Source organism: Rhinopithecus bieti, unplaced genomic scaffold (genome assembly GCF_001698545.2).
Source record: "Rhinopithecus bieti isolate Rb0 unplaced genomic scaffold, ASM169854v2 scaffold_2572, whole genome shotgun sequence".
Classification (NCBI taxonomy): Eukaryota; Metazoa; Chordata; class Mammalia; order Primates; family Cercopithecidae; genus Rhinopithecus; species Rhinopithecus bieti.
Window position 1 is genome coordinate 3,251,450 of NW_016804595.1, and position 13,700 is coordinate 3,265,149.

The window sequence follows — 13,700 nt, forward strand, 5'->3', positions numbered from 1 at the left end:
CTCTTCTCTTCTCTTCTCTTCTCTTCTCTTCTTTTCTTTTCTTTGATGGAGTCTCGCTCTGTTGCCCAGGCTGGAGTGCAGTGGTGTGATCTCCGCTCACTGCAAGCTCTGCCCTTGGTTCGTGCCATTCTCCTGCCTCAGCCTCCTGAGTAGCTCGGACTACAGGCACCCGCCACCATGCCCGGCTAATTTTTTTGTATTTTTAGTAGAGATGGGGTTTCACAGTGTTCGCCAGGATGGTCTCGATCTCCTGACCTCGTGATCCGCCCACCTCGGCCTCCCAAAGTGCTGGGATTACAGGCGTGAGCCACCGAGGTTTTCTAAATATACAATCATGTCATCTGCAAACAGAGACACTTTGACTTCCTCTTTTCCTAATTGAATACCCTTTATTCCTTTCCTTGTCTGATTGCCCTGGTCAGAACTTCCAATACTATGTTGAATAGGAGGGGTGAGAGAGGGCGTCCTTGTCTTGTGCTGGTTTTCAAAGGGAATGCTTCCAGTTGTTGCCCATTGAGTGTGATATTGGCTGTGGGTTTGTCATAAACAGCTCTTATTATTTTGAGATGCGCTCCATCAGTACCTAGTTTATCGAGAGTTTTTAGCATGGAGTTGTGTTGAATTTTATTGAAGAGTTTTTCTGCATCTATTGAAATAATCATGTGGTTTTTGGCATTGGTTCTGTTTATGTGATGGATTATGTTTACTGATTTGCGTATGTTGAACCAGCCTTGCATCCCAGGGGTGAAGCTGACCTGATCATGGTGGATATGCTTTTTGATGTGCTGCTGAATTCAGTTTGCCCATATTTTACTGAGGATTTTCATATTGATGTTCATCAGGGATATTGGCCTGAAATTTTCTTTTTTTGTGGTGTCTCTGCCAGGTTTTTGTGTCAAGATGATGCTGGCCTCCTAAAATGAGTTAGGGAGGATTCCTTCTTTTTCTATTGTTTGGAATAGTTTCAGAAGGAATGGTACCAGCTCCTCTTTGTACCTCTGGTAGAATTCGGCTGTGAATCTGTTGGTCCTGGGCTTTTTTGTTGGTAGGCTATTAATTACTGCCTCAATTTCAGACCTTTTATTGATCTATTCAGGGATTTGACATCTTCCTGGTTTAGTCTTGTGAGGGTGTATGTGTCCAGGAATTTATTCATTTCTCCTAGATTTTCTAGTTTATTTGTGTAGAGGTGCTTATGGTATTCTCTGATGGTAGTTTGCATTTCTGTGGGATCAGTGGTGATCTCTCCTTTATCATTTTTTATTGTGTCTATTTGATTCTTCTCTCCTTTCTTCTTTATTAGTCTGGCTAGTGATCTATCTATTTTGTTGATCTTTTTAAAAAAGCAACTCCTGGATTCATTGATTTTTTTGAAGGGCTTTTCTTGTCTTTATCTCCTTCAGTTCTGCTCTGATCTTAGTTATTTCTTGTCTTCTGGTAGCTTTTGAATTTGTTTGCTGTTGCTTCTCTTGTTCTTTTAATTGTGATGTTGGGGTGTTGATTTTAGATCTTTCCTGCTTTCTCCTGTGGGTATTTCATGCTATAAATTTCCCTCTAAACACTGCTTTAGCTGTGTCCCAGAGATTCTGGTATGTTTTCTTTGTTCTCATTGGTTTCAAAGAACTTCTTAATTTCTGCCTTAATTTTGTTATTTACGCGGTAGTCATTCAGGAGCATGTTGTTCAGTTTCCATGTAGTTGTGCAGTTTTGAGTGAGTTTCTTAATCCTGAATTCTAATTTGATTGCACTATAGTCTGAAAGACTGTTTGTTATGATTTCCATTCTTTTGCATTTGCTGAGGAGTGTTTTACTTCCAATTATGTGGTCAATAATGGATGAGGTGCTGAGAAAATGTATATTCTGTTGATTTAGGGTAGAGAGTTCTGTAGATGTCTATTAGGTCTACTTGGTCCAGAGCTGAGTTCAAGTCCTGAATATCCTTAATTTTCTGTCTTGTTGATCTGTCTGACAGTGACAGTTGGGTGTTAAAGTCTCCCACTATTATTGTGTGGAAGTCTAAGTCTCTTTGTAGGTCTCTAAGGACTTGCTTTATGAATCTGGGTGCTCCTGTATTAGGTGCATATATATTTAGGATAGTTAGCTCTTCTTGCTGCATTGATCCCTTTACCATTATGTAATGCCCTTCTTTGTCTCTTTTGATCTTTGTTGGTTTAAAGTCTGTTTTATCAGAGACTAGGATGGCAACCCTTGCTTATTTATTTATTTTTTATGTTTTATTTGAAACGGAGTCTTGCTCTGTCGCCCAGACTGGAGTGCAGTGGCGCAATCTCGGCTCACTGAAAGCTCTGCCTCCTGGGTTCATGCCGTTCTCCGGCCTCAGCCTCTGGAGTAACTGAGACTACAGGGACCTGCCACCATGCCCGGCTAATTTTGTTTTTGTATTTTTAGTAGAGACAGGGTTTCACCATGTTAGCCAGGATGGTCTCAATTTCCTGACCTAGTGATCTGCCAGCCTCGGCCTCCCAAAGTGTTGGGATTACCGGTGTGAGCCACCATGCCCGGCCACAACCCCTGCTTTTTTTTGCTTTCCATTTGCTTGATAAATATTCCTCCATCCCTTTTTTTATCGAGCCTATGTGTGTCTTTGCATGTAAGATGGGTCTCCTGAATACAGCACACTGATGGGTCTTGATTCTTTATCTAATTTGCAGTTGGTGTCTTTTAATTGGGGCATTTAGCCCATTTACATTTAAAGTTAATATTGCTATGTGTGAATCTGATCCTGTCATTGTGATGCTGACTGGTTATTTTGCCCGGTAGTTGAATCACTTTCTTCATAGTATCGATGGTCTTTAGAATTTGCTGTTTTTGCAGTGGCTGGTACCGGTTGTTCCTTTCCATGTTTAGTGTTTCCTTCAGGAGCTCTTGTAAGACAGGCCCGGTGGTGACAAAATCTCTCAGCATTTGCTTGTCTGTAAAGGATTTTATTTCTCCTTCGCTTATGAAGCTTAGTTTGGCTGAATAGGAAATTTTGGTTTGAAAATTCTTTACTTTAAGAATGTTGAATATTGGCCCCCACTCTCTTCTGGCTTGTAGGGTTTCTGCCATGAGATCCGCTCTTAGTCTGATGGGCTTCCCTTTGTAGGTAACGCGACCTTTCTTTCTGGCTGCCCTTAACATTTTTTCCTTCATTTCAACCTTGGTAAATCTAACGATTATGTATCTTGGGGTTGCTCTTCTTGAGGAGTATCTTTGTGGTGTTCTCTGTATTTCCTGAATTTGAATGTTGGCCTGTCTTGCTAGGTTGGGTAAGTTCTCCTTGATAGTATCCTGAAGAGTGTTTTCCAACCTGGTTCCATTCTCCCCTTCACTATCAGGTAAACCAATCAAATGTAGGTTTAGTCTTTTCACATAGTCCCATATTTCTTGGAGGCTTTGTTCATTGCTTTTCATTCTTTTTTCTCTAATCTTGTCTTGACACGTTATTTCATTAAGTTGATTTTCAATCTCTCATATCCCTTCTTCCGCTTGATTGATTTGGCTATTGATACTTGTGTCTGCTTCATGAAGTTCTTGTGCTGTGTTTTTCAGCTCCATCAGGTCATTTATGTTCTTTTCTAAACTGGTTATTCTAGTGAGCAATTCCTCTAACATTTTTTCAAGGTTCTAGCTTCCTTGCATTGGGTTAGAACATACTCCTTTAGCTTAGAGAAGTTTGAAACCTACTTCTGGAAATTTCTCAAACTCATTCTCTGTCCAGTTTTGTTCCCTTGCTGACGAGGAGTTGTGATCCTTTGGAGGAGAAGAGGTGTTCTGGTTTTTGGAATTTTCAGTCTTTTGCACTGGTTTTTCCTCATCTTCATGGATTTATCTAACTTTGGTCTTTGCTGTTGTTGATCTTCGCATGGGGTTTTGGTGTTGATGTCCTTTTTGTTGATGTTGATGCTATTCCTTTCTGTTTGTTAGTTTTCCTTCTAATAGTCAGGTCCCTCTGCTGCAGGTCTGCTGGAGTTTGCTCGAGGTCCACTCCAGACCCTGTTTGCCAGGGTATCACCAGGGGTAGGCTGCAGAACAGCAAAGATTTCTGCCTGTTCCTTCCTTTGGTAGCTTTATCCCAGAGTGGCACCCTCCAGATGCCAGCTGGAGCTCTCCTGTATGAGGTGTCTGTTGACCCCTTCTGGGAGATGTCTCCCAGTCAGGAGGCATGGGGGTCAGGGACCGACTTGAGGAGGCAGTCTGTCCTTTAGCAGAGCTCAAGTGCTGTGCTGGGAGATCTACTGATCTCTTCAGAGCCGGCAGGTAGGGACATTTAAGTCTGCTGAAGCTGTACCCACAGCTGCCCCTTCCTCTAGATGCTCTGTCCCAGGGAGACGGTAGTTTTATCTATAAGCCCCTGACTGGGGCTGCTGCCTTTCTTTCAGAGTTGCCCTACCCAGAGAGGAGAAATCTGGAGGCAGTCTGGCTACAGCAGCTTTGCCAAGCTACAGTGGACTCCACCCAGTTCAAACTTCTCAGCTGCTTTGTTTACACTGTGAGGGGAAACCTGCTTACTCAAGCCTCAGTAATGGCGGACACCCCTCCCCTCACCAAGCTCGAGCACCCCAGGTCAACCTTAGACTGCTGTCCTGGCAGTGAGAATTACAAGCCAGTGGATCTTAGCTTGCTGGGCTCCATGGGGGTGGGATTTGCTGATCTAGACCACTTGGATCCCTGGCTTCAGCCTCCTTTCCAGGGGAGTGAACACTTCTGTCTCGCTGGCATTCCAGGTGCCACTGGGGTATGAAAAAAAACTCTTGGAGCTAGCTTGGTGTCTGCCCAAACGGCCGCCCAGTTTTGTGCTTCAAACCCAGGGCCCTGGTGGTGAAGGCACCCGAGGGAATCTCCTGGTCTGCCAGTTGTGAAGGACATGGGAAAAGCATAGTATCTGAGCCAGAGTGCACCATTCCTCCCGGTATAGTCCCTCATGGCTTCCCTTGGCAGGGGGAGGGAGTTCCCTGACCCCTTGTGTTTCCTGGGTGAGGCGACACCCCACCCTGCTTTGGCTTGCCCTCCATGTGCTGCACCCACTGTCTAACCAGTCCTAATATCAGCTGGGTACCTCAGTTAGAAATACAGAAATAACTTGCCTTCTGTGTTGATATCTCAATGCAGAAATAACTTGCCTTCTGTGCTGATCTCTATGGGAGCTGCAGACTGGACCTGTTCCTGTTTGGCCATCTTGCCAGCCACTCGTGTGTTTTCCAATGAACTTTGAATTAGTTTTTGTAGAATTAGCAGTTTTCCCTTTATTTACCTGTTCTAGGACCATTGCAAGACAACCTATTAAAGAAATAAACCAAGCATTAAAAAAAGACAGATTAGATAATAGTTATATGTTTTTTATTTGTGACATTTGAATATCCAAGCTCACATATAACTGATTTTCGAAATATCCTTTAGTTTTATGTTGCTTTTCTAATTGATTTAAGTGTTAGTTTTCCTTATAGTCAAATGCTTAATACAATCATAAATGGAACTAAAATATAGTAAACATTTCTTTTCTGATGTATGTAAAAAAGATACAGCAAAACTCTGAAATCAGATCACTGTAAGCTAGTAAAACAGGTGAATTATTTGATTAGAAATGGACTCTTCTTTCATAAGTTATGCAAATCCTTATGTAGTCATTGAAAATTCTTACTCAGAATTAATACCTGCCCAGAGGGAAATAGCCTATTATAAAAGCTTTTTGTTAATATATTTTTTAAGGCAGGAAAACAATCATTATTTCCAAACACACTTTGTTTGTCTAATTCTAGGAGAGAATCAACAATTTCTTCAAGGTCCAAAATGATAAGAACAAGAATGACAACAGTGTTAACCAAATGATACCTCCAACTCCTTTTAGTGATTGTGCCTAGGTACACATTTCCTCAAAGATAATGGCCATACTTTCCCTACAATGCTTTTGTTTTTGTTTTCTCACAGTGTGATACTCATGGAGTATGGAAGGGACATAAGGTTTAGAGACCATAGGAAGCAATTTGCTTCCATCAATGACCAGAATGATGGATTGACATAAATCAGCACAAAAAGATAAGAGTAATTCTATTCAGGTCCCTTAATGTTTTGCCAATTAAAGGAGTAGTTAAAAAAAAAAAAAAAAAAAAAAAAAAAAAAAAAGAAACAACAACAGTGTAATCTTTAGCAGGGATGTTAAAGGTAAGAAGTCAGGAAGATAAACCAAAATGATTGAATATGATAAAGAATTTTGCATGGCAATTAAAATAGAAAACCTGTAAATGTAGAAAAAGCGGGTCTGGACTTAGCAAAGAGATAATATAGTTTGGAGAAGGCATGAAATAAGTTCTCTTCATGTTCACTGCTGGTAACATCCATAACAGAGAGTGATGTGGAGAGCTTTGGGAAGGTTTCACGTTGAGTTACATCAGTGGTCAACAATGGAGCAACAAGACTGCGTAGACGATGCCACCCTAGGAGAACTGCAAGGGAAAGGAGGCTGAAGCACAATTGGTAATAGCCTTCAGATATTTAATGGATATGCAAATAAAGCTCTGATTAATTATATTTTCACTTATCTTATTATATATCGTCTTTGGACCTTTCTAAAAGTGGGACACTAGAAAAGATCTACTGAAACTCAAAGAGAATACTTCAGCTCGAGTTGAATGGAACTGAAGATGTTGTGGAGAGTTCAGTGGGTTGGTTATACCAAAGAATGCTGTAGAATTTCCATGCCTGAAGATCTGTAAGAGGAGTATAATTTTTTCACCAGGGAAGTTACTGATGGTTTGAGAGATAGAAGGAATTGATTAAGAAATCTCTCAAAGTTTCTTCCACTTAACCTGGCTCTGAGACTCTGGGTCTTTGGAAATGAGAAAATACCCAGGGAAGAGAAAAACGAACAATTTAAGAAACAGGAAATGACTCTAGATCAGTATTTCTCAATGATAGCCATTTAAGACATTTTCTTCCTAATCATCTCTCCCTTGCACCATCACCACGAAATTTTAATACCACGTAAATACTTTGTATCTGTTTATGTACTCGTGGTCCTTTGGAGGGTCATAACCCACTGTACTATCTAAGGGTTTTCCCAAAGAAACCAACTGACAATTAGGGAGTGTGTGCTCTCTATAAATAAACTATGGGCCCAAATGGGAGGTCACTGAAGATGGGAGAAAAAATAAAAGCGTTGAATATTTCACCTCTGGCTACAGGGAATGTACAAATCCTCACTTGCTCACGCACTCACATACTGCCTGCACATGAAAACTTCCTTCTTCCCCTCCCTCCTGTTACATGGAAAGGAATGAATGTTTTGCTACTGCTATATCATCTGACTGCAATGACTATAATATTTTGGGGAACCTGGACCTCCTTGAGAACATTAAGAAATGAATGTATGTATGCACAGCCTCACACTATAAATGTACGTATCCTGAATTTCAGAGCTTAATAATGAATTATGGAACTTGATAATGATTGGATCAGGCAGACAACACCTGATCAGTCCTAATATCAGAAAAGAGACAAATAGACACTATGTGCTTCCTGAGCTGGGGCACTAGGAAGGAAACAACATTACACATGTAGTTGTCTTGGAAAAAAACATGTAACCTGTATCTCGTAATGAGGAAACAATCAGTAAAAAAGTCTAGATTGTGGGACATTCTACCAACTTGCCTGAACTCTTCAGTGTCATGAAAGACATACCACACACACACACACACACACACACACTGCACATCATACACAAACACCATCCATCACCCACCACTCAGACACACACAAAAGGGCAACTCTAATCGATTAAAGGAAACAAAACAGAATGACAACTACATGTGACGTATAATTCTTGATTGAACCTTGGATTTTAAAATAAACAGCTATAAAGGATATTTTGGGGACAACTGGAGAATTTTGAATATGGATCATATATTAGATTTATACAGTATCAGTGTTCACTTTCATGGGTGGGAAAATATTGCAGATTTATAGGACAATGCTCTTATTAAAAGGAAGAATATGATGAAGTATTTTACATTTTCATGATGTCTGCAACTTATTTTCAGAAGGTTCAAGAATAAGAATGTGTATTTACAGTGAGAAAGAAAATGTGAGGCAGGTGCGGTGGTACATGCCATAATCCTGGCTACTCAGGAGGCTAAGGGGGAAGATCACTTGAGGCAAGGGGTTCAAGGCCAGCTTGGGTAAAACAGGGAGAGACCCCTTCTCTTAAAAAAAAAAAAAAAAGGAAGAAAAGAAAACAAGGCAAAATGTTAACAACTAATACACTAAAGGCTGTAAGGGTACTCACTATCACCTTTCAACTTTGTAACTTTTACTTAAAAATTTCCCAAAATTAAAACGAAAGTAGAAAAAGAAGGCGAGCAGGACAGGTTAGGAAGACGAAGGAGGGTTGTCAGTCTCTGACCCAGACGGCTGAAGTTCCATTTATAACAGAGATGAACAGTTAGATGCCGTCAAGCCAAGGAGATAAAAATTGACTGCAGAGATTTTCTTCAGAATGTGCCAAAGTTCTGTGGGAACAGGAACATTCTGTAATTAAAAAAAAAAAAAAAAAAAAAAAAAAAAAAAAAAAAAAAAAGAGTAGTTTGCCAGAATTTACCCTAGAAGAGTTCATTAGTGCAATTAACAATACAAGCAGGAGGAAATTGTTCCAAGAAGCTTAAAAACACTTGGATTTTTAAATTGAGTGGAAATTTCATATGCACAGTTAATACAAAATAACCTTAAAAAGAGTGAATAACAAACGTCTCCAGATTCCAGCCTCCTGCTTGATTATGCATTGCTGAAATGTAGGAACATATTCAACTTTTTAATGCAAAAATCCTGTGGCGTTCCATGGTGCACAGCTACAGAGTTCCTCCGGGGCATGGGTTTCGTCGTCACCTCTCTGTCCCACTGTACTGCATTCCCATCTGGTAACTGCGTATTACAGACGCTGGGACTTAGGGACTCTTATTTCTGTTCTCTGGATCTCTATGATGGTCAGATATTCTTTGGGCCAAAACTGATGTAAGGAAAAAACTTTGCCTATTTTGTACTCTCGAAGCTACTTTGAAAGGAGGAAAAAAGTATGTTAATTGTTGACCAGCGCACAGCAACATGGTGAGGTAGCAGCAATTGGATTCCATGAGATGACCTTTATGAGACACAAAGCAAGGTTCAGGCTGCTTGGTTAGGTCAACAGAGAATGCCACCGTACCCACAGAGAGAGCCCTTTCTTAGCTTGGACAAAGATTTCATGATTCTAGGCTTTTGTGGCACCCACAGATGGCTTTAACACATTATGTATAATAAAACAAAATCAGAGTCATTCAGTTATTCTTTAATCATTATTACATTAAAATACACTAATACATTCTTATCTACTTCCCTCCACCAACAAATATTTTGCTAAATTAAAAGGATCACTGGAAGTATTATGACCCCCTCGTCACAGGCAGTCAGAACCACCACAGTTTTGTGAATGAATCAGAGAAGGCAACATTTCATCAACGAAAACTCATTTAAGTTTCAAAAGGCAGGATGTAGTACAGAATGCATTATTCTGACTGTCTTCTGGAATAGAAAAATTGGAAAGGATGAAAGAAGGAAGTTAGCTCCAGCTCCACCGTTACCTTGGCAACCATGGCACAATCACAGGGGCAGACATTAATTTTGTGCTGTAACATAACATGGCAGAGGAGTGGGGAGTGTGGAGTGGGGAGAGAATGACGGCTGGGTTTAAACGCTCAGAAGGCCAGTGGGGAGGGTTACAAGTCAGTCATCTGGGTGTTAAATCTACACGTACCAAATAACCAATTTTACTTTTATTTTTTCACTGAAATGTTAGTATTATGTAGAGACAGCCACGACTCCCTGCTCTTTAATCAAGAACAAACACTGCAGTAATCATGCCCAAGGCTCCCGCTGATCATTCTTAGTCATTTAGGACTTTTATTATTTATTTCTCTCCTCTGGGAAACAGGAAAGAATATCTTCAACTGAAGAGACAAAGAATGACGGTGGTTATAAAAAATACATTCTGATCAGGTGAACTGGTAACTTGTCAGCTTTACGCTAGTAACCAGTCTCTTCCCTGCAGTTAGAATGTGAAGACCCTGTTTGGGGCAGAGACAAGCCACCCCATGGAGTGTCCCTGATAAAACTACTTATTAGGGAAATACTATGGATGCCTAGGCAGGGACAGTAGGGGGGTGTGGGGGATGGGGGATTCAGGTCTCTCAGAGCTCCACAGCCCTGCAGTGTTAAACCACAGACCAGAGCAGGAGCTTTTAGAGACCTGAAAGGAAGGTTTATTGCATAAAAACTTGCTGCACATCCAGAGGTCCAAAATTCACCCGGCACTTAGAAAACCAATCACAGAGAAGTCGGCCAGCTGACAAGACAGATAAGTGGAAAAATACAAACAAGCATCTCAGTCTCAAAACCTGAATTCCAGTAAAGCTTAGGTGGCAGGTCGCAGGCAGAACTGTGCCATGTGTGGAAGTGCAGAGGCTTCCTCGTGGACAATTCCCCAGCCAGAACAATCAAGGGACTGGTCCTTCTTTCACGTTGTGATCTGCTTGGTCCACAGGTCTGGGCGAGCAGCACTCAGAAGGTTAAGAGCACACAAAGTGAGTGGGGAATGTCTCTCAGGAGTCACTGCTTGCCTCCACCTCTACTGCTCCTGGGAGTAGGTGTGTCATTTAAGCCAGGGTGGTCCACCTCCTGCCCGCTCAGGGCTCCAGGAGGAAACAGCTTTCCTTTCTTCCAAAGGGTGAGGTGAAGCATTAGTGACACATCCTGCTCGTCATCTCTTTCTGGAAAGCAAGGGGAAAAGGATGGTTAGGAGAAACTAAAAGCAGAGCAACGATTTGATGAAGGATCCTGAAAATGCTCTTGGAACCTCGAGAGCCTGTAAATGAAAGGTTGCAAGCACGGTCCATGAATAAGGCTTAGCATGAGGATATGTTCTGTTTGGTCTGCAGAATTTTTTTTTTTTTCCATTAAGGCACTGTTTAAAATTTTGACTCTTGTATCAAAATTCAGGTTGCTTGCTTTTTCTGAGAAATTGCAAGATTTTGCAGCTTCTGAACAACTGGAGTTGAAGGATGGTTGTCCTCTTCAGCAGGAGAATTTGCTTTCCAGTTTGTCCCAGTCCCTGCCACTCCCACCTGACTTCCCAACAGGAACCATGGAGCACTTATGAACTGATACAGTAATTGGATTGGGACTGCTAGTTTTCTTCAAGTAGGGAAAGATTTCTTTTAAGTTTCAATCAAAGATGGAAAAATAAAGGATACGTGGGTATAAGTCAAGAAAAGCAGGAAGGAGGACTTTTTTTTTTTTTTTTTTCTCGCTCTGTCGCCCAGGCTGGAGTGCAGTAGCGCGATCTCGGCTCACTGCAAGCTCCGCCTCCCGGGTTCACGCCATTCTCCTGCCTCAGCCTCCCGAGTGGCTGGGACTACAGGCGCCCGCCACCATGCCCGGCTAATTTTTTGTATTTTTAGTAGAGACGGGGTTTCACCATGCTAGCAAGGATGGTCTCGATCTCCTGACCTCGTGATCCGCTTGTCTCAGCCTCCCAAAGTGCTGGGATTACAGGTGTGAGCCATCGCGCCCGGCCGACATTTTTTTTTTTTTTTTAAATAGAAATGAATAATACACCAAAGTGTCTGACGTGCATCACCTGCCTGGCTCTTGTGGGTATTTATAGATCCCAAATGAGCCATCCTTTCTCTTCCCCTGGGGCTCTGCACAGGTTGAGTCTCACGCCTATGGTCTGCTGCTACCACATCCTGCGCCTGACCCTCTTCATTTGTCAAATTGCCATTCATTTTTCCACCTCAGGTAAGGTGACTTCTATCTGCTGGGAGACCTTCCCGCACTCCTGCCCCACTCGCTGTGGACATAGCCACTCTCTCCTCCTGCGCACATGCTGATTCTTACGTGTAGTGTATGAATTTGTACATTTCTGTGTGTGTGTGTGTGTGTGTGTGTGTGTGTGTGTGTGTGCTGGGGCTCTGGGCATGTCTGTTGGCCCTGCTAGACTGAGAGCTACTAAGTGCCAGGAAAAAGCAGCACTCATTGACTCACCCCATGCGCTTTCATCTTTGTATCCCCCGCCCCTGGCACTGTGCCAGGGTAGTGGCTCCTCTTTCATCTCCGAGGATGGTCTGAGGAGCAGGCTAGTAATGAGCCCTGTGCCATTTAGCATCTTGAGAAGACAAGTTTAATGTCATTTTAATTAGACGAATGATCTCCTTCCAAGTTCCACCTGCTGCGGAGCTGACTGCAGCTGCTACATCTCTTGCATACTGACCTGGACTGCCATATCTGATATAATAGGAAACATCGAGAAAAAGGAGCCTGAGCGTGCGAGTGCCCAGGTGTTCAGGGAAGCTTCCTATTCGAAAACCATACAGATGTGCTGGTTAAAGAAATAACAATAGACAAGGTAGAATCTAGGCATTTTTGCATCTCTGTAATTATTAAATATAGGCAGTTATATATATATATGTGTGTGTGTGTGTGTGTGTGTGTGTGTGTATATATAATTTTTAAAACTTTTTCAATTTTTTATTTTTTTGATAGGGTCTTGCTGTTGCCCAGGCTGGAGTGTAGTGGCAACAGCTCATTGCAGCCTCAACCACTCGGGCTCAAGCTATACACCCACCTCAGACTCATGAGTAGCTGGGACTATAGGCACATGCCACCACGCTTGGCTAGTTTTTAAATTTGTTGTATAGACAGGATTTCACCATGTTGCCCTGGTTGGTCTCAGACTCCTGAGCTCAAGCCATCCACCCATCTTGGCCTCCCAAAGTGCTGGGATTACAGGCGTGAACCACTGCACCTGGCTTTTGACTTAATTTTGATGACAGAGATGAGGAAAACAAGATGGAAATGCAACAAGTGCATGTGTGTGTGTGTTTGAGAGAGAGAGAGAAGAGAGGGACAGAAAGAGAAGGAGGGAGAAAGTGTGTTCATGGAATAAACAGAATTTTAGCTTTATTAACTTAATTATTTGTAATAGGTCAGTACTTTTGGAGAGAAAGAAGCTAGCAATTGTTAAGTACCTATAAAATGCCAGGTCCTTTGGGGTGGTTATACCATTGCGTCTGTGTAACTCTAAGACAAGGAACTACGACCTCCATTGGACAGAGGAAGAATCCCAGTTTCAGAGCCGAAGCTATTTGCTCAAGGTAAATGGGTAAGGTACAGAATGCTCAACAGTAACCGCTGCTTTTATTAAACAGAGGCTTGCTGTTTGCCAGTTCCAGTGTCTACTGCTCTACAGATATTACACTTTGTGAAATAAGATTTGCCATCTCTACTGTACTGATGAGGAAAACTGCTCAGGGAAGGAGGGTACCTTACCAGGTCACATAGGAAGTTGCAGGCCTAGGGTTTAAACTCAGGTCTATCTGACTGCAAAGGCTTGCTCTTTCTACTATACCATGTGATTGTAGGTAAAAGCCTCTAAGATATTCTTATGAATATGCAATCGGATAATACTCACATATATTAACTGACATATATAATTATAGGTGGTTGCAGTTGTTCATGAATTTTCAAAATGCCACAGATTTTTTTCTTTATCCAGACTGACGCCAGTTTGAATTATAGGCACAATGGGCAGAACAATTATGCCACTGAGAGACTATGGACACTAGAAATACGGAAGAGTCTTTTTTTTTTTTTTTTTTTAAGCAGCAGATTAACAG

At 41.8% G+C, this 13,700-nt stretch overlaps 1 protein-coding gene across 3 annotated transcripts in view; it reads right to left on the reverse strand.

Annotated features, from left to right (window-relative positions):
• MOB3B (MOB kinase activator 3B) overlaps positions 1-13,700 on the reverse strand; it is a 240,516-nt gene that overhangs the window by 22,273 nt on the left and 204,543 nt on the right. The window contains exon 3 of one of the 3 annotated variants that reach the window (XM_017869339.1): positions 5,167-5,280. The exons of 1 other annotated variant lie outside the window; for it this stretch is intronic. In XM_017869339.1, the coding sequence (XP_017724828.1) occupies positions 5,260-5,280 (21 nt within the window). In that variant the 3' untranslated portion in view covers positions 5,167-5,259. Of the gene's footprint in view, positions 1-5,166; positions 5,281-9,295; positions 10,794-13,700 lie in introns of those variants that run through there. One more of the 3 variants, XM_017869338.1, reaches the window with a different exon arrangement.